The 23701-nt window shown below is 38.4% G+C and overlaps 2 protein-coding genes and 1 long non-coding RNA gene across 7 annotated transcripts in view; 1 reads left to right on the top strand and 2 right to left on the bottom strand.

Annotated features, from left to right (window-relative positions):
* Positions 1 to 8821, bottom strand: part of L3HYPDH (trans-L-3-hydroxyproline dehydratase) — a 30294-nt gene extending 21473 nt beyond the window's left edge. For both annotated transcript variants that reach the window (XR_012507501.1, XM_010962222.3), the window contains exons 1-4: positions 8212 to 8821; positions 4503 to 4672; positions 1991 to 2113; positions 1763 to 1900 (exon numbers count right to left, since the gene is read on the bottom strand). Coding sequence is in view for 1 of the 2 variants with exons in the window: in XM_010962222.3 (XP_010960524.1) it covers positions 1763 to 1900; positions 1991 to 2113; positions 4503 to 4672; positions 8212 to 8719 (939 nt within the window). In the remaining variant the exon portion in view is untranslated. The remainder of the gene's footprint in view (positions 1 to 1762; positions 1901 to 1990; positions 2114 to 4502; positions 4673 to 8211) is intronic.
* A 34-nt stretch (positions 8822 to 8855) lies between these two features.
* JKAMP (JNK1/MAPK8 associated membrane protein) lies at positions 8856 to 23514 on the top strand. Of its 4 annotated transcripts, none has more exons than XM_045522057.2 (7): positions 8856 to 8985; positions 10915 to 11006; positions 11560 to 11714; positions 16096 to 16302; positions 17052 to 17233; positions 20826 to 20902; positions 22779 to 23514. In XM_045522057.2, the coding sequence occupies exons 1-7, from the start codon at positions 8982 to 8984 to the stop codon at positions 22995 to 22997; spliced, it is 936 nt and encodes a 311-aa protein (XP_045378013.1). In that variant the 5' UTR covers positions 8856 to 8981; the 3' UTR covers positions 22998 to 23514. The 4 variants fall into 4 exon arrangements, with proteins under 4 accessions (XP_045378013.1, XP_074221552.1, XP_045378014.1 ...); XM_045522058.2 differs by having other exon boundaries at positions 8903 to 8985; positions 10933 to 11006; XM_010962223.3 differs by lacking the exon at positions 8856 to 8985 and adding an exon at positions 9006 to 9133.
* LOC123618866 (uncharacterized) lies at positions 20608 to 22772 on the bottom strand. Its single transcript, XR_012507503.1, has 3 exons — positions 22405 to 22772; positions 21748 to 21853; positions 20608 to 20738 (listed from the first exon to the last, which is right to left on the bottom strand). It is a non-coding gene; the product is annotated as an uncharacterized LOC123618866 (long non-coding RNA).
* Positions 23515 to 23701: the final 187 nt, after the last annotated feature.

The following is a 23701-nucleotide window of genomic DNA, read 5'->3' as shown; positions in this document are numbered from 1 at the left end:
TAAAACTATTAGAATAAATTAATCCAGGAAGGTTGCAGGATACAAGATTAATGTACAGAAATCTGTCGTGTTTCTATACAGTAATAATGAAATATCAGAAGGATAAAGTAAAAACCAATCCTGTTTAAAATTGCATCAAAAAATACCTACGAATAAACTTAAGCAAGGAAGCGGAAGACTTATATGCTGAAAACTATAAAACATTGATGAAGGAGACTGAATATGACTCAAAGGAATGAGAAGATATTCCATGCTCTTAGATTGGAGGAATCCATATTATTAAAATGTCCATACTACCCAAAGCAAAGTACAGATTTAATGCAACCCCTATCAAAATACCCAGGTCATTTTTCACAGAGCTAGAACAAATAATCCTAAAATTTATATGGAACTACAAAAGACCCTGAATTGCCAAAGCAATCCTGAGAAAAAAAGAACAAAGCTGGAGGTATAACCCTCCCAGACTTCAGATCACACTACAAAGCTACAGTAAGCAAAACAGCATAGTATTGTCACAAAAACAGACACATAGATCAATGTAACACAATAGAAAGCCCAGAAATAAACTCACACACCTATAGTCAATTAACCTACGACAAAGGCAGCAAGAATATACAATACAGAAAAGACAGTCTCTTCAACAAGCAGTGGTACAATAGCCAAGACATGGAAGGAAACTAAATGTCCACTGACAGATGACTGAATAAAGAAGCTGTGGTATATATATACAATAGAATACTACTCAGCCATAAAAAGGAATGAAATAATACCATTTGCCGCAATGTGGACAGAGCTAGAGAATATTATACCTAGTGAAATAAGTCAGACAGAGAAACACAAATACTATGTGATATCACTTATTTGTGTAATTTAAAAAACAATACAAATAAATGTATATGCAAAACAGAAACAGACTCACAGATACAGAAAACAAAGTTGTGGTTACCAAAGGGGATGGGGGTAGGGACAAATTAGGGTATGGAATTAACAGATACAAACTACTATACATGAAACAGATAAGCAACAAGGATATGCTATATAGTACAGGGAATTATACCCAACATCTTGTAATAATCTATAATGGAATATATAATCTGCAAAAATCCTGAATCACTATGCTATACACCTGAAACTAATACAATATTGTAAATCAACTATACTTCAATTAAAAAACAAATATTTCAGGACCTCAAAGAGTTTTTGTTTATTTGGGTTATATCAATTAATATTTTGCTATATTGGGAATTAAAGATATTTGTCCATTAATTCATTTAAAAATAATAAAGCCATTACATGTTTACATAAACAAATTTTTGTGAAAATAACTACATCTGTCAAAACAAAAGAATTTGATGAGAAATACGGCATTGTCTTGTATTTTTACAAACCTCCTTAATGTCTGGCTTCAAAAAGGTAGCTAGATTCTCAAATCTGCTTCTGCAGTCAATCGGTTGGGATATCACATGTCACATAGCCCCTGGGGAACTCCACTTTCCATTAGTGCAAGAATGGAGGTGAAAAGCAAGTAACGTCTCAGTATTATTATGAATACAGCTTTGACCTTGTGGACTCATGGATAGGAACCCCAAGGTCCTTTCCACACTTTGAGAACAAATACCCTAGCTGAACAGAAGTTTTTACAGGCCTGTCTTAAAATTTTCTTCTAAGAGCTAAGTGAAGAAACTTATCTAACGCCCAACTTAGGTCTCTGCCGTCTCAAAAGTAACACATGTACAAAGGAGAAGCAAAGGGGGCCACTCACCCTCACAGCCTTTCCCGTGAATACTGAGCCGGTTGCACTGCTTCTGAAGGCTCTGGTCTGGGTCAGTTCTAGAAGCCCTTTGTGATACTGTAAGGCAACTCGGGCCGTCACTCCTGAGCCGGTAGGACTTCTGTCAACCTGTTTCCGAAGAAATGAAGGTAAGAGTGTTCACAGTGTTCTAGTTCCACAGCACCTGGCTTTTGTGCACAAAAATTCCAGTTGTAATACCTGCTCATCTGCAAACACACAGATGTTGGTGGTTGGTTCCTCACTATAAGCATCTTTTCCATCTGTTAATATAGTTCCGTATAGAAAGGCAAGGTCTTCACTGTCAGGATGATTAATTTTAAACTGTAAATAAAATAATTATCAACCACATGTAAAGTAAATATTTTGATTCAAATTTATCTTTTAAATAATGTATAAAGGGCACTCTTAGATATAATTTTTCCCTCTTTATCATTTAAAACATATCTTTTTGGTCACGGCACTAAACACTAGAAATTATATCTTTGTCTAGATGAATAAAGATAATTTTATTGGAAGTTATGATTCTTACACTTAGAGTCCTTTCTAAGGAAGCTGTCTTGCACAGAGCCTTCTCTAAACAGTCCTAGTTTATACACACACACACCCCCCTAAACACACACACTCTCTGAAGCACTGACTCCAGCATTGACCTCAGGATGGTCAATCCACAGCCTGCTCAAACAGGAAGAGCTAAGGCAATCCTATTCTCACTCAGGAATTTGAAGGGGATAAGGCTGAAAAATTGAGCAATGAGTGTCTAGAACTGAAATTAATACCACTGACAGATGCCAAGGACTGTCAGAGGCCATGAGCAAGCAAACATCATAAGGATGCAGAAGCTATTAGGTAAGAAAAACAACTGGATGGGGAAAAAGATTTATTGTAAAGGATGAAGTCAGTAACATAAAAAGCAGCAGGTACACACAGAGAAGCAGGCATGGGCAGGGAGCCTAAGTCACGCCTGAGGTAAAGCCTGGTCAGCCCCAAGCGCACACTGCTTCCTGCTCTTCTCCGGAGGTCTGGTTGGTTAACTTCTCTCGGATTTCTATAACGTCTGCTAGCCTAACCCAGTATAATATAATCCTACTTCCACGTGTACCCCCACAGATAGTGCATTCCACCACCACATTACCTGAAGCAGCTGAATAGATCTGGAGTCTTAAAATCCAAAGAGCAAAAGAGACCGGCATATTGGATCTTTGTTCTCTGTCCTCTTAAAGCCCCTACCTATGCCCCACCTCCCACCTCCACAACAACACCAGCACCACATCGCACTGTGCACAGGGAGGCTTCTCCACTAGACTGAGCTCCCGGAAGGTGGTGGGATTTGTTCTTCCTCTGGGTCTCTGGCATCTAGCACAGTGTCTGACATACGATAAGTTCTAGGTAAGTGTTTGTTAAAGGAATGAAGGAATAAAGATGAATTTACATTATACTTACTAAATGCACCTTCCCGCCCCCAAATGGCCTTTGCCTAAATCTTCATCAGCCATATGAATGGTCAGCAATTCCCAAAGTAGTCGGACTAACTGCTTCAACGCTAACAGAACTTCTCATTTTTCTCCCTCAAAGCCCACCCCTTGCCACCTTGGTGAGAAGTTCGAGTTTAAAGAGAAGTTCAAAATCTCTTGATTTTATTAAAAATAAGTTTAAATTATTTTGTGTCAAATTGTTAACTCCAACAGTTAGCTGTCTGGAACAGAAAATTGATGTAAATTCAGAGTTTCAGAAATTACTATGATAAAATAATTCTCCATATTGGTATTAACAGTCCTGGAAAAAAATAATAATTTAGAACTGGGATATAGTATACATTTTAATTTTGTTATTTAAGTTATAAATTATGCTAAACTAAAGTGTCAGATGTGTTAAATAGACCCATAAATAATTATTAGTATAAGTGCATTAGATTCTCTTTCCTGTTATTTTTTTACTTAGAATGATAATTAAATTCTCATATGCTAAAATATTCAAATACTGTATGAGTTTTATTTATAGGTCTCCACTAGGTAAAACGGCAGACCTATGCTAGAAATGAAAGAATATTCTAGACCTATCTACACTGATTTTATCACAATAATTTTCCCAAGCCAAACTAGAGTTACTTGAGTAGTTATTTAAGTAACTTCTTAGCGATACAGAAAAAATTCACTAACTAGGAATTAATATTCTCTGTGAAATAAGAAAAAGTCTGATCTGATTTAATGAAATCTATTTTGTAAGCTACATTTTACATTCATTATTTTCAGGTTTTGCAGAGTGACCACATATAGCAAAGCATTTTGAATTAGTGGAATGCTATATATTTTCTGTATATTTAAATAACCACAGATTATAGCAGTACATATGTATTATTCAAGTTAATAATAGTTATCATTTATTACTATGGCTAGGCACTCTTCTAAGTCCTTTACATATATTGACTTATTCTTACAACACCCTGAGAAGCAGGTGTTTCCTAATTTCCATTTACAGACAGGAAAACTGAGGCACAGGAGGTTATGTAGCTTGTTCAAGGTTACGAAAGTTACAAGTGGCAATGCTACAACTCCCAGATAACGCTGCTTCAGAGCCTAAGATCATAACCCGTACCGTATTCTTAGTACTACTACTAGTTTGAATACGCATTTAGTTTTCTGTATATGTGTCATTTATATTCCCTCCAGGCGCAGAGGATGGCGTCTGTTATGACAGCAGCGTTTGTACTGACCTGGGCTTTCACTGCCTCTGTCACTGCACTTGCTGCATCCACAAGGTCTCTTGTCTTTGCAGAACCAATATCAAGCCCTAACTTTTCAGCACTAACAAATGCATAAAATGCGCCACCGTATGCAACATCCACCATCACCTTTCCATGACCAGGAACATCCACCAGGAGATCTAAAAAAGATGTGTTTGAAAATAAGTTTGTTTTTAGTATTTTAGCAATAAAATTCACAGAATTTTTAATATGTGTGTATCTGGGAGATAGGGGATGGGGTGGGGGTATTTTTTCCTATCATAAAAACGAAGTAAGGAAAAATCCATTTTCAAAATAAGCATGCATCAGGTAAGCAGTAACATATCTTTGCTAAGTGCCTCTTTCTATTTTTAACTTGAAGTTTCCATAAGTTTTAGAATATCTGAATGCCATGTTTTTCCTAAATCATACATACATATTTTGTTAATTATTCTGAGGGTCTTTTCTAGAAAACATCCTAGAGGCCAAGAGAGGGAAAACTTTGGGACATGAACGTGTGAAAACTGAGGGAAAAGGTCGGTCCCCTCTCATACTGCTGGGACTGGTTTAAAACAGTGAGGACTTTGGATCCTGTTCACAAATTAGTGTTCTTCAGCTGTAACATCAAAACAAAATGAAAAAAGGAGATTTCTCTATATAAGTTTTATATACTTATTTATTTGGATATTTTCATCTCATGAAAGCCTGCTGCAGACAAATACTCAGAATAAAACCACTGTAGAATCTCTGGCCTTTACAGTATCATTTTGCATTAGGCTTTTTATTTGAGTATTTTAAGTCTCCAACATACCCAAAGTTTCACCTGAAGTGCAGTTGTTTGAAATCCTGAATTTGTATTTCCAAAGGAACGGGGCTGGGTGATATTTTGGGACATTAAAACTGCTTCACCCCTTCTCGTATTTTCTTCTCTTCCTCCTCCCCAACTCAAGGGTGCTTGGGGATCCCTGCCTCTGGAAGAGGCAGACAGCGGGGAGAAAGCAAGCCTGCTTTTGCTTTCTGGAAACCTAAGATATCAGGGGAAAGACATTTGTTGGCAAAGGAGTGTCCTAAAGGGAGAATATGTCTCCCAGTCAACTGAGGAATTTCCTCTGGATGAGAAAGGAGGCTGAAGGTCTCGAGTGCAGAGGACTGTGTTGACTTTCCCACAGCATGATGAGGAGGCTGTGGGGTGTGACAGAGCTGGCAACATGGGGGAGGCAGGGGATGGGGCACACACCAGATGGACAGGAGCAGATGCTGCTTTGCTGGTTAACTGTGCAAGCTGAGGACAAAGACTCTGGCACTCTGAAGAAATCTTTGCTCACACGTGTATCAGGAAAGGGGAAGGATGAGGCCAACTCAATCAATAGGGCAGAGAAAGGTCTCAAATTCAGAAATTAAGCTGTGAAAAATAGTTCTTGTATCTCTGAGTTTGCACAGTCACACAAAGATACCAATATGCTCTCAGTTACCGGGTGGCCCACAGAACCCTCCTAACACACGATGGGTCAAAACAGAGCAAGTTTATCATCAACAGAGTAAAACATGCCTGTGGAACATAACAGCAAGGATGAATCAAAAATGTCTTTATCTTGGTGTTGATACAACATGAAAAGCAGCTTAAGGAAAGAAGGCTGAGGAAGTAGATGGAAACAAGGGACCACTGGAATGTGGAAAGCTAAGCCAAGTGTGGCTTTGGAGTCCTCATGTGTAAAATGGAATTACTGTTTCACTCTTAAAAGGGTTGTTTTGAGAATTCCATGTGATAATGTGTAGGGAATGCTTGGCACAGATTAGGAATGCAATAAATGTTACTATTAAAGCCAAAAGTTTAACTTCCCTAGGAAATAGGGCTCTTAAGAGGACCAGGTACTTACATCTGCTAATCAGTGTATTATTCTCTTAATTTCATTTATTTACTCATTCAACAAATATTGACTGCCTACTGCTCCAGCACTTAAATACAGTGAACAAAACTAAAGAGAGCTTTCATTTTAGCTGGGTGGAGTGGAGGTGAACTCCACAGTCCTAAGGTGGGGACTGTTGTCATCCTCATTTTATAGATGCCACTGAGGCATGAGTCCCTTCTACAAGGTCACTGAGCAGGGAGGGGCAGAGCTGTGATCCTGAACAACCAGTCTGCCTTTTATGTAATATTCAAAGTAGAAAATTTGAAGATTTTGTCTTCTTAATGACTCAAAGTGACCATCAATGCCCACTGATTACTGTATGGTCACACTGTGATGCTTTCAGGAACTACTGTGCTTGTGGGGTTGGCTGCCCCTGCCCTAACCAACCCCAAACTAGGATGTAAGTAGTTGGTAATCTTGCTGCCAGCGGTCATTTCCCACACAATCTAGAGTGTTTGATCTGCTGCTGGGGTGGCCTAGGGAGAAATCAGGTAGCTAAGCTAGTTAACAGGTTTTTTTAGATGCAATCCTAAACATAAATTCCTGCTCCTTCAAGTGCCCTCCCAAACCAGATGTGACACTATTCTTCCTGGGAAACTGGCATCAGTTTTCCCAGTGGCATTCTTTATCAACTTGTGTGTTTCAGCTGCCTGAGGTTGGTCTGAGACTCTCAAACACCTGAGCTATTACTGCATCATTCATAACATTCATAATCAGGCTAATCTGGAACCCAAATCCACCAGGAGGATCAAGATCAAATTAATAGAATAATTTGCATGGTTTGAAGACTTTATTGAAAAGGGGTGATAATCCTATTCCTGGGGTAACTAAATTAGCTCCCAGCTCACTTCCAGTCAGACTACTAAAGCATCCTCACCAACAGAATTTAGCATTCACTGATAGAATTTGTAAGAATATCCCTCTTTGTAAGGATTATAGTTATAGACACTCTATTTTACATAACATACAGACCCTGTACTAGAGAACCCACCAAAACCTTTTAAAGGCTCTGCACTCCTAAAGAATTCTAACTAGCAACCTTATATATTCTGCAGTCTGTTTCCAGTAAAAATTTTTTAAAACTTCCTAAGTACCTTGCATACTCTCATTAAATCCTCACAAAAAACTCAATGAGATAACAAATGAAGACATAAAAGGCACAGAGAAGTTGTTATTTGACTAAGGTTCCACAGCTTTAAGAGGTTGTTAGGATTTGGACTAAGGCACTGTCCTTGTTCTTAAAGAATAGGAGCAGCAACATCCATATCTTCTCGATTTGTATATAAATTGCTTAGTTTATTTTCACTTAATTCTTCCCCCAAGAAGTGGGGAAGACATTTTTAACAGACGAGTTCTAGTAACTTGTTTACTAACTTGTAATAATATGTCTAACAAGTGTATTCTGAGCCAGCCGGGAACCCCGGTACATTGGCTGTTCTTTGCACTTTCCTTGACCCTAGCAGAACCTGCTTTATCCAACTGTGAAATCTCTAGGAATGTCTGATGAGTGGGGAATGAGGCGCTGAGTAAGGGAAATACGGAATTCTATACTCCTCAAAGCTCTTCCCAAGCCAAAGGCAGACAGATCTGCAGGATCATCAAACCTGCACGCACCGCACAAATCCGCAAGGCTAAGATGCTAACACAAATTTGCAGTTGTTTAGAATTACCTTCTTATTGACTGCAAAAGCTTGTGGGACAGGTTAGTTGCGTTGCTTGGGTTCCAGCCCAGAGAGCAGTGTAATTAGTTGGGTCCCGGGCTGCAGGGCTGGAAGGGTCCTGCCGATTACCTGTGGCCAGCGCAAAGGCCGGGACGCTGTGGAAGCGTACTGGGCCGCGGCTGCGGCCTCCCTCGCACTCCACGAAGGCGGCCACCAGCCCGCACGGGCAGTGGATGTTGACGAGGGCTTCGTAGGCGTCGGGCAGAGGCGCCGGCACCAGCCCGAAGTCGAGCGCGAAGCGGCCCAGCGCCAGCACCGCGTGGCCGCACATGGAGCTGTAGCCCTCGTTGTGCAGGAACAGGACGCCCAGGTGCGCGTCCGGCAGCTCGCTGGGGACCAGCACGGCCCCGTACATGTCCCGGTGCCCTCGAGGCTCAAACATGAGTCGTTGCCGCACGTGGTCAAGGTGCTGGCGCATGTAGCGCCGCTTGGCCAGCAGCGTGGGGCCGGCCACCTCCGGACACCCCGCCACCACGATGCGCAGGGGCTCGCCGCCCGTGTGCATGTCCACCACCAACAGTGCCGGCGTCCCCGGGTCGTGCGGAGGCAGTCGGGGCACCGCCAGCATGTTCTCCATTGTCTGCGTCCGAGAACTCAACCACCCTGACGTCGCGCGCGCCTCAAGGCTCGGGCGCACCAGAGGGGCAGGTCCCGGGCTGTCTTAGGGGGCGGGGCCTCGGAGCCGAGACCCGGAAGCCCGGGGCTGGGGCGGGGCTTCGGGGCGGTCGCCCGGGTTACCAGGAGGCGGGGCCGCCGAAGTCGCTCTGGCCCGGATGTCCGGGAGCTGCGGCCGGGTCGGCTGATCCCGGAGACTCTCCCGGGAAACCTACAAGCTGTCGATGGGTGAGTGGTCGCCGAGGTCCCCGGAAGCGCTTCTCCTAGTCCCTGCTTCTTCCCTTCGCTGCCAGCTCTGAGCTCGGCCCCAGCGGGTGGCCTTCGGATAGCGGTGAATCCTTACCCTTTGGACTCACCTGCCCTCGACCGGGCCCAGGTGGGATGGGGATGGTTTCTGCTGGTGACAAGCTGCAGACGGGAGGCCGGCTGCGGATGGGGTAAAAGGCCAGGCCGCTGTTAACAACAGCCCCTTTGTTTCAGTCCCTTTGTTTAACATTTCTGAGGGTTGACTTGACAATTTAAAGCGCGGGCGCTAAGTGCAGGAAAACAGTAAAGGAAGCAGACGCCAATTGCTGCATAACTGTTGTGTCCTGCTTCAGCATCACACGTTAAGAGGGTTGCAAAGAAGGTCAAAAATTAGAGATCGTTTACTAAAGGATATGAAAGGGGGAAATAAACGGACACTGGGAGCTAGGGTTTTGTTTGGCCGATGATGAGCTGTTGCTTTCAGTTTATCATACTGGTTTTCAGGCCTTGGATTTTGAGAAACTTTAGATTATTTACATCCAAATGTATTCATTAAGCACCTACTAGATGCGAAACCGGTATAGAATAAGTTGCCAATTCTTTAACCTCTGCCTTCTCAGAAAATCTGAAACAATTCGTTTTTGTTGATTAGTTTAGAGCACTGTGATTACATTTGGTTTACAAGTAAGTCCCAAGTAAGAAGCCCGAGGATTTTGTAAAAGTCAGAAATTTGGTAAGAGTGAAAATATTAAACTTCAGGCACTTTAGTCAGTGCTATTTCTATTTTTCTCAACAACACAAGGAGAAAAAAAAAGTCGGTCTCAAATTTGAAAGAAGAAAAGGCATTGTGGATCAGGTAGTCTCTAGATTGTGAATTTATGAAGAATTTGGGAAATGGTTGTTCAGGAGTAGTCATAAAATGGATTAAGTTCCCAAATTAGTTCACATTTGAGCACAGTTGTTTTGGATTTATTCCACACGAAGCTGTAGGTTCTTTGAGAGTAGGTGCTCTGTTGTGTTCCTCTGTGGATCTTTAGGAGTCCCTACCCAGTGGAATCAGACACTGAATGCATGTTTACTGAATGAATAAATCAGTGATTGAAGGGAATCAGATGTCACTGATGGAAAAAAAAATCCTTCAGTAACTTCTCCCTGTTGATGAGGTCAAAGACAATCTGTAGGCCCTGAGTTTTTTGGTAAGAAATAGCTGCTTCTGATTTTCTCCAATCCTTGAGGTCAGAAGGTTGATTCTAAGGCATTGGTTCATAAATACTGGTCAGAGGCCCAGTGACAGACAGCCTTCATAAAATTTTAACCTGTCCTCTACAAAAACGACCAAAGTTAGGACAATTTCCTAAGCTCCTTATAAAGGTGAATTTTTTTACTTTAAAGGCCTTCCCTTTATTCTGAAATTATGCCCTTTCTGCTTTTCTGGTATTAAAATGTGTTCTGTTACGAAGGAAGGTAATAATAGATTTTGTGTGTGCCCCTATATGCGCAGGCACTTAATGTCCTGACTGGGCAAAACACAAAGTGTCAATCCTCTATTAGTCCTCCAGTTTAAAAAAAAAAGGAAATTAAAAAATCTAGACTATCTAACCTAGGGGAATGGCTGGCTAGAGCCACTGGAGACATACCAGGTTAGGCTTTGAGTTCTGGGGATAGAGTCTGCTCTGCTGGTTGAGGACCTTAATCTTAAGGAACATTATTAGCAATAAGGTTCCATTTATAATGTTTGCAGTGTCACAATGTAAACGGAAAAATTTAAATAAATGCATCAAGACTCTTGTCTAATACATATTTTAAAACTGAAACTGTGTTGAGATATTTCTGCCAAATGTTTCAGCTTTTATTGCATTATTTTTTATAATCACAAAAGATGTTACTATACTGGCATTTATTTTTAAAAAGCTGTCGATATTCAACCAGCATGCCTTGGACTTTATTGTGGGAAGACCCTGTTATTTAAAAATGGCTCGACTGAAATATATGGAGAATGTGGGGTAAGTCTTAACAGTTGTATGTTATTTCATTTGTAAAATCTTTTTGCTTTTGAAATACTGTCATATATAGAATAACTTTTTTCTTCAGTGTACTCAGCTTATAAAAATATGGAGGTATTAATAATGCCCTTTTTGTGTTGTCACATTGTCTAATACATCTTCTTGATAGTCACAGTTATTAAGGATTTTATAATAATTTCTAATTACTTTTTATTAATATAGTACAGTGAATGGACAATAAGTTAACATTACAACTCCAGAGCATTTCTCTGCAACTGTTTTTATGTGGAGTTAATAACTAGATTTTTCATGTAAATATTAGTCAACTATTTTAGAAACTTAATAAACAGAGTCCTTTAAGAACATTATACAGATGTAGCAATACAATGTAGCTTGCTTTTTGTTTTACTTATGCTTTCTCTTTTATTTCTAAAAGATGCACATGTAAACAGCTGCTTAAACCAAAACGGGATGTCTTAGTGAATGATTTTTGGGGGGTGTTAATGTTCTAAAATAGTAACTGTACATACAGTACTGTTCTCATATATTGTAGGTGTGTCCAAGAGGACAGAGAACAAATGCACAGAAATATTGTGAGCCTTGCACAGAGTCTCCAGAACTGTATGACTGGCTCTATCTTGGATTTATGGCTATGCTTCCTCTTGTTCTGCATTGGTTCTTCATTGAATGGTACTCGGGGAAAAAGAGGTTAGCACTTTTTACGAATGTATCTGGATGGACTGATGTTGGAATATTTATTATCTAGAAGACCTTATTAAGTAATTGTATGTCTGTTGTTTTAAAAGTGGCAAACATGTTTTTCCTTTATCTTCTGATTACTTTTGACTGTAGCAAGAAAACTTAGTGATAGGGTGTGTTTCAGTAAATATTAAGGGAAATATTCTTTGTTTTACTCTGAATGATGTTGAGAGAATATTTTATTTATATTTATTTCTTAATTATAATCTTTATTGGTTTTCTACAAAAAAATTGGCTATGATTACAAACTGTTTATTTTTCAAAAACAAATACTTTGTGATTTAATTTAATACTAGCAATCTCATGTAATGTGGTTTAAATGTTATAGCTGCAACCTAATTATGAAAACAGACCAAACTATTAAATCAACAAAAATTTATTGGTTAGTGTTTTATGTTTAGAAAATTAGGGGAAGAAATACAAAATAACTGATGTGGTTTATAGTCATAATCTTGTGGAAAAGGCAGGCATACACAACTAATTATAATATAAATCAGACTTCAAAGTATATAAACAAAAAGTGTATAAAAGAGTTCTAAACAAAGTGATTTGGAAACACAAAGAAAAAAAGAGATAAACTGTGCCTAGTGGGATCTGAGAGACTTAAAAGAGAACATTTTGGGCAGAGGCCACAGTGTGAACACTGGCATGGAGGTATGAAACCTGTGATCTCTTGTGGGTGGGAATGGAAGTAGTTGGGTGGTCCGAGCATGGATTGCATTTGGGAGAAAGGTAATAATAGGGAGGATGGGAAAGGGGGGTTGAGGCCAGAATGTGAAGGTTCTTGATGATGATGTGAACTTTATTCCATTGAGAATGAGGAACCAAATTCTACCTTAGTACATTTCAGCCATCCTGGCTGTTAGTTCCTCCAACATTTCAGCATCTTTCCTGCTTTAGGTCCCCTCCCTTTCCCCGAACTCTTCTCTGCCTGAATTATTTTCTTCTTCCTTTGAGTGCAACTTTTTATGTAGCTGCCTTTTTTTCCCCTTCAGATTTCAGTTTAAATTACACCTACTTGGAGAGGCTTTCCCTGACCCAATCTGAAGTAGGTCTGTCCCCATTATATTTTCATTTTAATAGCACTCTGATCTTGTTGTTTTTTGCTTTGTATTTAGCACTCAGCATGGTTCGCAGTGATGTTTGTCTCCTCATTTAACGTGCTCCCACTCCCTGACTCTAGGCTCCACAAGGGCAGTGGCCATCGCTGTTGTCTCCATGGAATCTCCAGAGACCAGCACGGCCACTGGCAAGCAGCAGATGCTCACTTAGTATTTGCCAAGTGAATGATTTTGTGGGTGAAGGTTTTGGTTTAGAGAAGTAACATCCTGGATGTATATTTTAGGATGAGAACTTCTATGGAGGGTAGATTAGAGGTGAGACGTAATAGAAGACTGTTGCCCAAAAGTAGAGATGGCTAGACTCCAGTGGTGGGAATGGAAGTGGAGAGGATGGTCAGATAGAAATGCAGTCAGCACTTTTCTGGATCTACCCAGTAAATCCACAGTGGTTATCTACATTGGCAAAGCAGGTGTTATTTTTCAGAGGAATCTATAAAATAATTTTTTTTTAAAAGCAGCTCTCATCCTGCTTTTAATTTCTGTCATTGAATGATGAGAGAGAGGGCAAGAAAGGAGATGTGATGAACTTAAAGCTAAAATAGAATAATTGCTCAGTTAATTGTTGGAACGTCTCAGCTCAGAGAGGAGAAGAGATGGGGTGAAGGGATGTATCCCCCCAAATGCATTTGAACTAAAACATCAGGTATATTTAAGGGAGAATCTTGGAACAGAGGGTAGAGCTTTGGTTTGGGGGTAAGCTGTTGACGTGATCAATGCTTAGGCAGGAGAGGAGGTGGGTTTACAAAGAAGGGGTTTAAAACAGATAAACAACAAGGTCATACAGTAGAGCACAGGGAACTATGTTCAATACCTTGTAATGGTCTATAATGAAAAAGAATATGAAAAGGAATATATATATATGTGTATATATACATATATATATAAATAATTGAATCATTGTCCTATACACCAGAAATTAACACAACATTGTAAATCGACAATACATCAATAAAAAAAGAAAAAAATTATAGAAACAAAAAAATTTAAAAATTAAAAAGGAGTTTGCATAACTATGCTTTGTCTAGGAAATTGGTAGCAAGGAACAAAAGGCCATCTCCTGCATTTTCCTGAGATGTTGCATTTATAATCAAGGAAGCAGGGGCCTAGTTGTCTGAGGCTAGACCCATGTTTCTCAACCCTTTTTTCATGGTCACCTCGAGGAACCTTTTCAGATACCTTTTTTCTCCTAATTCCACCTATCCCCATGAAATTTTATTATCACAGACATACTGTTTATTGTTTGATGTAGTGTATGTATACATGTGTTTTATAAATAAAAAGTGTAATTATTTTATACCTAGGGGTCAGTTCTTGCCCCCTTGGGAGTGCTACCATCCAGTGAGAATGCAAGGGCTAGACACTAACCAAACTTCCCTTTCTGACAAACTTGCTTTCCCTAGAGTTTAGTATCAAATTTGTTTTTCATTGAGGCCAGGGCAGAGATAGGCAGAAATTGCATATTTTTAAGTAATGTAGTCAGAAGCTGTGCTTTGTAGGTAACTTATTTTTATATAATTTATAACTTTTTAAATGTATTCATTCAACAATCTTTAGGGGTGTTTGCAGTGCACCAGGTGCTATACTAGGTTGTGGGATTCAGAGATGACTAAAATGTGGATGCTCTCGGTCCAATGGATGAGATGGGCAAACCATTACATTACATGTGAGGTTCTATAATACAGACATGTACAAAGTTTTAAGGCTGGCATAAAGAAGGAAAGAGTTAATTTTGTCTTCTCAAAATAGGGCGATGTCACAGAAGAAAAAACTGACTTTAAGATGAACTTTGAAAAATGAGTAGTTTTTGATAGAGGAATTGAAGAAAGAGTCTACCAGACCGCAGGAAAAAGATGTGCAAAAGTACAGAGAAAGAGCACAGTGTAACCAAGAAATGAGAACTGAGGGTGCCATGAGAAACTGGGACTAAATGAGACCAGTATATAGAAGAATGACCAAGACTGCTGAAGAAGTAGAAGAACATATGTAATATCAAGAACTCCTGTCATATTCTGTTATCTCAGGGATCGATAAACGGACACCAGCAACAAAATAGAGAACCTAAAAATCAGACCAGTTAGATAGGAAACTCTATACAGCAGATGTGACAAGGCAGCTTAGTGAGGGGAAAAGAGTATCTATTCAATAACATGCTGCGCTGGGACAGTTGGATATCCAAATGGGGAAATCAAAAGTTACATCCCAGCAGGTATTATACACAGAAATCTCTTCTAGGCAAATTAAAGGTTAAAATATGAAAAGCAAATCCTTAAAACTCTTAGAAGGAAATATAGGATAATACTTTTCTTAGAGTGAGGATTTCTTAAAACATTAAAACTGCTAACCAGAAATTTAAAATTTGATAGTCAGTTATATGAAAATGTAGAACATCTTTTCATAAAAAAGACATCACAAAGAAAATGAAAATTCAACCCACAAACTGAGAGGAAGATATTTGCAACATATTTTACTAACAAAGCAGAATGGATAAATAACAGGGTACACAAGTAGAATATTATACTGCAGTGAAAATGACTGGGCTTCACCTATAAGCAAGATCATGAATGAATCTTGGAAATGTAATTTTGAGTGGAAAAAAAATCAGAAAACTTACATCACTTTATTGTGTTGAAAAATAAGCAAAACTAAATAGTAGTTTTGAAGCATAAATAGTTGGAATAAAAACTTTTTAGAAAAACTGATAAGATATTTTACTATAATGGTTATTTCTAGAGGAGAGATAGTAATATGGATTGGGGAGGAACAGAGGTAGATATAAATTGTTAATATTCTAGTTATTAAATTAGGTGTAAGCTTACAATGTTTATTATATTTTACAGCTAATATATATTACATATAATCTTTTATGTAGTTTTATGTTTAAGACAATTTTAAATGCATAGACAACTTTTTGGTGAGATACTGAAGTTAAAGGTGGATCTAATTTTTGCTCTGCTACACATGTAGACAGCACTGGCACAGTGTTATCTGGGATGAGTATTTGTCCCTTTTTAGTAAACAAGGTAAAACTCTTCTCAAGTTTTCATATGTGTTTAGCTTTTCTTACCTACTTAGAAGATTTTTTAGTTTTAGGATTTATCAGTTAAAACTTCTTTTTAGAAAGAAGTTTCTTTGAAACATACATGGGTTTTATTAAAAGCCACCTAAGTGCTGAGGACTCTCTGGTGATTGTGCTGCCTTTGTCTTGCTAGCTCCAGTGCACTCTTCCAGCACATCACTGCACTATTTGAGTGCACTGTGGCAGCTCTCATCACCTTACTTGTGAGTGATCCAGTCGGTGTGCTCTATATCCGTTCGTGTCGAGTACTGATGCTTTCTGACTGGTATACGATGCTGTACAACCCAAGTCCAGATTATGTTACCACAGTGCACTGCACACATGAAGCTGTCTACCCACTGTAAGTATTTACTCAGACTTAAGATCATTCTTTAAAAAATGATAATTATAGATTGCATTCATTTCAGCAGATTGAGCACTGTGAAGTGGCTTCTAGGCACTGGGGGTATATACAGAAATGATTTTCTTCTCTTAAGGGATACATGTCTTTGCAGTTGCATTTTTGTGTGTGTGTGTATGTATGTATGTGTGTGTGTATATAAAGATATATATATTTTAAAGACTATCACTATGCATTTGCCATTATGTAACCTGTTCTTGTTACTTAGTGTATGAGGCACAGTTGCTTTTGTTAACATTTCTTTCATGACTGGATTTTTAATATCTGCATAGTATTCCAGCATAAATGTACTCTAAAATTTAATCAGTTTCCTATTGTTGAATATTTATTTTCTTTATGAGTTTTCTTAACTATGTGATTTAGTAAAAATGCTTGTTCATCAGGTTTTTGTATATACCCAATTGTTTCCCTTTGATAAATTTCTACAAGTAAAATTTCTGGATCAAAGGGTATAAACATTTTAGGACTTTTGATACACATTTCCAAACATTCTACTGGAAAGGAACTAGCATACACTTTCCAGCATTATATGAGTCTTTTTGGCCAACCCTCTACCAATCTGAATATTTGATGGGTAGACAATATACTTTTTAGACCTTTTTTAGGATCTTTGATTTTAAAATGATCAATGATAAAAAGACATTTTAAAACATATTTTTGATGCTGTAATTTTCTATTTCATTTTCCAGCTACACCATTGTATTTATCTATTATGCATTCTGCTTGGTATTAATGATGCTGCTCCGACCTCTTCTGGTAAAGAAGATTGCCTGTGGGTTAGGGAAGTCTGATCGATTTAAAAGTATTTATGCTGCACTTTACTTCTTCCCAATTTTAACTGTGCTTCAGGCAGTTGGTGGAGGCCTTTTATGTAAGTCTGATGGGTAAAGTCAGTATATTTATTATATGTGATAAACAGTATTTTCTCTGAGTATAATTTTGGACCTTTTCCTTTAAACTAGTTTTGTTATTGTTTTTTAATCCTTGAAAATAAACCATAGTATATATATTTGCTAAAACATATAAACATTCTTAATCAAAACTGATTTCTATTTAGAGAATACTCTGTATTTGAAGCTCATAACCTAAATAGGAAAATTTTAAAAACCTGAGCATAGTTTTTAAAAAAACTATTTTTTACATATACTTGATAGAAATTACTCTTGATAATATATACTATTTACTATTAAGTTAGGTCTTAGTTTTCTAAGTTCCTTTATGAAAAATGCTTAGGTACAGTAAAAAAATCCTCAATATATTTTTTATTATAATATAGCCATTCATTCATTTATTCAGCAACCATTTAGACTGATCTGTGACTCAAAAGAAGAGTAAGTTAGTATAAAAGGGCTCACATAGTACTAGGAAAGCTATAAATAGCTGAGAGACCATAGTGTGGTACTTTCTGAATGTGTGACATTGAACATTGCAAAGATGCTGGACACCATCCTTATGTGGGGCCTGCCAGGGTTGCAGAGGGCCAGCCTTCTGGCCTAAAAGAACTGGGAAAGACAGCATCATTATGCAAATAGTGTAGCTCACTAATGAATCTGGTCCAAAGTGAGGGTGAAGCTGAGGGCAGGCCAAGGGAAGGAGAAACTGGAGACTAGTCAGGGGTCGGTTATCTCCGTATTCTGGTTTACAGATGTATTGTTCCTCTGGCCTGCATGGTGTTTGAAAATCTCGTTTTTCTAGCTCCTACCACTTCCTATTTTCTTAGATTTGGCCCACTTCAGTTACTCTCCTGGCTGACCTCTGTAAACGTTTGAGGTTGCTATTCTTGCTCTCGGGATGAGAGATCTACACTTAAAAAGATTTCAGGAGGAAGAAAGACATGACTAGATTTGCATTTTAGAAAGATAACATGGTAGCAGCGTGGTAGGGAAGAGAAGCTGGGGGATCAGGTAAGAGATTACTGCAGTAACCAAGTCTGACTGTGTGACCTAAAGCAGAGAAACACAGGGGATGAAAAGCTATTTCAAAGATCGAGTTAACTAAACTAGGTAACTTGTTAAATACAGGGGTTGAGGGAGTGGGAGGGGAGTACAATAAGTAGCTTTCTGCCTTAGGAACTGGTGAATCTGTGAACTGTGTGAATGTTAGAAGGAGCAAATAGATTGAGGAGAAGTGAATTTAGCTTTAGGTATTCATGGAATATTCAAAAAAGTAAGGTAGTTATTTATACTAGACAAACTTGGGAGAGCTGGGTAGGCTGGAAAGATTAATTGTCAGCCCTCATATCCTCATGTCCCAGATTGTGGCTGGTGCTATTGTGTAGAACCTCTTGGTTATGAAATGGAGGAAAGAGAAAAGCTGGGGAAAGCAGGGAAAGGTTTGGGAAGTTAACCTAAGGAGACTGCCAGAGAGTGTTGCTTCCTATAGTGTAGCTGCCTATATTGAAAAATACCCTTGCTGACTGAATGTCAGTCACTGAATGTCTTTAGATTGTTCTGTTAACAAGCCTCCACTCAAAGCACCTTCATAGGGAGGATCAAGGAGTTACTGTTTATTTGCACTAAGTATAACTTATGCAGTCTGCTGAGATTAGTCACAGAGGCTATCATACCAACTCACAATTACATTATGTTGAAAAAAAAGATAATTTTTGGTTTGTAGGAGTGTCTTAGTTCAAGCTGCTGCTATAACAACAGAGACTTCTCACAGTTGTGGAGACTGGGAAGTCTAAGAGCAAGGCATCAGCAGATTTGGTGTCTGGTGAGGGCTCCTCTCCTGGTTCACTGAGCACTGTCTTCTTTCAGCGTCCTCACATGGCAGAGGGGAGAGCTCTCTGGGGTCTCTTTTATAAGGGCACTAATCCCATTCATGAGGGCTCCAGCCTCATGACCTAGTCGCCCCAAAGGCCTCACCTACTAATACCATCACACTGGGGGTTAGGATTTCAACACAAGAATTTTGGGGGACAAACATTTAGCCCATGACAAGGGAATATAACAAATGAGCAAGGTAGAGCAGCAAGAGGTCTTGGTAGCTTAAGATACCAGGGGTCTAGAGAGAGAGACACTGGGGATAATTAGGGAAATGTCAGTGACACACTCTTAACTTGCTTGGAAGTACCATTGAAACCAGGTTTTAAGTGTGATTTGCACCTGAACCACCAGCAGAATTGAAATGCAGGTTTCCAGGTACTACCCCCATACTTAGCTGCTCAAAATCTTATACCACTTTAAACGCTAGAGTAAGGACCATTCTAAATCCTGCTTTGAGCCCTCTACTCCCCCACAAATTTGGGCCTTGTTAGAAACTGCCTCTTTCTCCTTTTTGCCCCCAGGTTTTAAATTTATATCATTAGCATTGTTTAGCTATTTATAAGTTAATTGGGATTTTTTTTTTTTTTTTTGAATGGCTGGTTAGGACCTAATCACTGTCTAGGAAATAAAAGGTTCTAAATGTCAAACAAGTCATTCAGTTATTTAGTAAGTTGGAATCACGCCTGCACAGATAATTCAGAGTTTCTGGCTGCCACATCCTGATTTAACACTTGACAGTGTTCCAAATGGGTTCCACTGCATTGTAGAATGATTAACAGTTTTACTAACGGAGGTTAATTGTTTTGAAATAGTTATACAAAAAGCCATTCAAGATAATTTTCTCTATTTGTCTATTTGTTTTAGTGTGCTCTAAATGTAAAACATTTTAAGAGAAAGGTGATATTTTTAACAAAAAATTTCACTTAAAGTATTGTTTCTACTTTAGTATTTTACTGTACTGTATTTGAAGTAGAAATACCCAGAATTTTAACATTAAGAGCACTGAATGATCCATTTAGCCTTTGAGGTTTATTGATATATGAACTTTTCTAAAGAATAATTAAAGCTGAATTACCCTTAAAAATAGCCTTTCTCAACTGAAGTTCCCCATCTGGACCACAAAACACAGAAAACTGAGTAATGATTTTCTCAATTCTCCCAAGTTTGATACATAACTGGTATCATTCTAGAGTCACAGTAGAGAAGTTAGTGCTTTCCATCAGTGGACGCCTTAAAGCATGGGTCTTCAAAGCCAGGCCAAGGAGAGCTTACATTTTTTAATTGTTAGTGAAAAAAATCAAAAGAAGAGCAGTATTTCTTGACATGTGAAAATTATGTGAAATTTGAATTTTCTTGTCTGAATAACTTATAAAAAAGTTTTAACCTACAGACGTATAAAGTAAGTTTTATTGGAACACAGACACAGCCATTCATTTATGTATAATATGGCTGCTTTCCCACTACAACTGTGGAGTTAGGTGGTTGAGACAGATTGCATGTTCCATGAAGCCAAAAATATCCACTTCCTGGCCCTTTACAGAAAGTTTGCTGACCCCTGCCTGAGGCATCAGAACTCCGGTCTCTCGCAGGGCTGGTTGAGGTTTTTGTCTATGGAAAGAATTATACTGTTTGAATTTTTTGATGGTTTATTCAGAAAATTTAATTGTCAATATAATACCAATGTTTGTTTTTCAGATTATGCCTTCCCATACATTATATTAGTATTATCTCTGGTGACTCTGGCTGTGTACATGTCGGCTTCAGAAATTGAGGTAGGGCATCGTTTTCCCTTTGCTAAAGATTTTTTTTTTAATAGATCTGACAGTTGAATAGGAGAGCAGTGCATGATATGATATGTTACAACTGACGGTTTCAGTAATCCCTGGCTAAACAGTCACTTGGCTTTTAGCTCATTAGTTATGAAGGCTTGTATGCTGGACTATATGTGCTTGGGAAGTTAGTGAAGTAGTCAGGCTGAACTATCCAGCATGTTAGAGAAAAGTTCATTTCACATCATTTATCCGCATAGAAAATTTTAACTATTGAAATGTTGAACCTTATGAACACTATTTTGAGGGAAACATAAAAATGCTTTATTGTATGGAGAATATTTCTAGACTTTTTTTTTTCCACAGCAGCACTAACAGTCATCAGTAATTACACTGCACATTCCATACCCTTCTGTATTTTGTCCCTGATTTTACCTTCTTGATTATGGATGTTTACTTTTGCCCTCTAGTATCTATAATATTTTGGTGATTTGGAAATACCATTAACACTCAAATTAGTTCTGCTACTGATCCTGTCTTGAGACACCTTTTTTGTGCCTCTTTTTAGTATTTCAGTGGAAGGCCACTGTTAGAAAGAACTCTTTGAGAGTAACGTCTAAAGGAATAAAAGCATTAAGTGACTTATAGTACTCTTCCATCCTATGTTTGCTAATCCAGTGTCTGCGCACTGTTTTCAACCACCCACTACAGCTGACATGTGCTTTCTCATAATTCTTAACATAAAAAAGTTCAACACAGAGAAAGTAAGTTGTTAACTATTTTGGAGTGGTTGCTGTTGAAGTTCCTGTTTCTATTACATTAGTGGAAGAATAAGAGGGAAAACCCACCTGGAAATCATAGTGACTTTTCAGTAGAATAGCAGTAGAGGAGCTAGAAGACAGCATTTTTACGGTGATTTTTCAGATATTTCCACCCTCATTTCTTCTTTGTAATCTTTAATCAACAATTGCAATGTGATTAATTAAAGAAGATAAGCAAATTAGTTTTGGCACTTTTATCAACTCTAGGGAAATAGTTGCAGGACAAAATAATTGGATATTTGAATAAGATGAAGTGTTTGAATTTTTGTTCATTATCCATAACTACTATGGAAAGTTCAGTTAGCTTGAAACATACTTGTTTTTCTGCTGCTGGGAGTCTCCCCTGTATAAAATCTCTTCATACACTTCAGTTAGCACTATGTACACGCATCAGAAATAGGGCTCTGACGTCCAGCTCCAGGTGAGTTGATACGCCACTGAATGAGGAAAAGTTGTTCACTGACCGACTGCTAATTACACTTTAGTGTGTTCATTAGCACACTTAGATATTACTTTTATAATAATTTTATCCTTCCAGTTTTTGTACATTGTAGACCGGTATTAGAGATTAAAAGGAAATCAGAGCGGTCGCATGTCATTTCTGCTGCCCCCTAACTATCCAAGCAGCAGTCCCTAGGAATGCTAGAGGTTAAGGAAGTCGGGTGTGTACCACCCGTTCCCTACCTGTAGACTCTGCTTCTGTGGATCAGGGCGGGAAGAAGGCACGCAACGCGGCGTTCCGCTTCCAGTTCAGATCTTTCAGAAGAAACCGTGGTGCTTCCAGGTCGCGTAGTAGTGTCGACCACAACTTAAAGAGACATGGTCTGGGTGCTGCCGCTGAGTGCTTACAAGCAGGAAGCCTCAGTTTCCTCATCTGTAAAGTATAACAGCGAGACTGGGTGATTTCTTAAGTCCCTTTTAGCTCAGACATTCTGTGATTCTGAGGTTATGATTCTGTGTGAAAATAATATGTTCTCAATTAAAGTGTAATGAATCATCTAGCTGATTCAACCTGATAATCTGTAACTCTCTTTTCTATCTTTTATAAAATGATGTAGAACTTCTATGATCTTCTGGTCAGAAAGAAAAGACTCATTGTTCTCTTCAGCCACTGGTTACTTCATGCCTATGGGATAATCTCCATTTCCAGAGTCGATAAACTCGAGCAAGACTTACCCCTTTTGGCACTGGTACCCACACCAGCCCTGTTTTACTTGTTCACTGCAAAATTTACTGAACCTTCACGGATACTCTCAGAAGGAGCCAATGGACACTGAATGTAAATGCCAAAAAGAAAAAAAAAAACCTAAGAAGTGTTTGTAATAAAAAAAAGTAAAGAAATAAAAAAAAGTACTCATCTGTCATACATGGGAATATGATTACCAGTACATCTAATATTTTTGGGGTTTTTTTTTTTGACTTAACAGACTTTGTGATTTGAAGGAAAATACAAAACACCTTCATACTGTATTACATAGTATAACACACTGTACACTTACAGTACACTGTTATATTACACTAGAAGCCTATTAGGAAGCACTTGACTCTTGCAACAATTCAGCTGTTCTTTAGAGCAAAATCATGTTTCTGTGTACCTAGCAATATGTTGTTCCCATTTTTATTTAAAAAAAAAAAACTATAACAAGTGTAATCTGAAATCCTTGGTTGGCATAACTTGGGCATGCCTGCTGTGTTTCAATTTGTTTTTCAAATATACTTAATTACAAAGACAAACGTATGTGTGGGGGTCTGATGTCAAACATAGAAATAAAATATATTGTTCTTTGTTATCTATTTATTTTCACCAATACAGTATTTTGACCTACTACAAAAATAGAGCATAATTTATATAACAGGCCTTCTGTTTATAGGTAGTTTGGTTGAAGACGTCTTCAGGTTATTTCTGTTCCTGTAAAGAAAAATAATAAAAATTTAACTACAAAAAAAATCTCAAATGTCTGGCACTTAATTGTATTTGCCA

This window comes from Camelus bactrianus, chromosome 6 (assembly GCF_048773025.1).
Source record: "Camelus bactrianus isolate YW-2024 breed Bactrian camel chromosome 6, ASM4877302v1, whole genome shotgun sequence".
NCBI lineage: Eukaryota > Metazoa > Chordata > Mammalia > Artiodactyla > Camelidae > Camelus > Camelus bactrianus.
The sequence above is the reverse complement of the archived record's forward strand: the minus strand, read 5'-3'. Positions and strand labels throughout refer to the sequence as shown.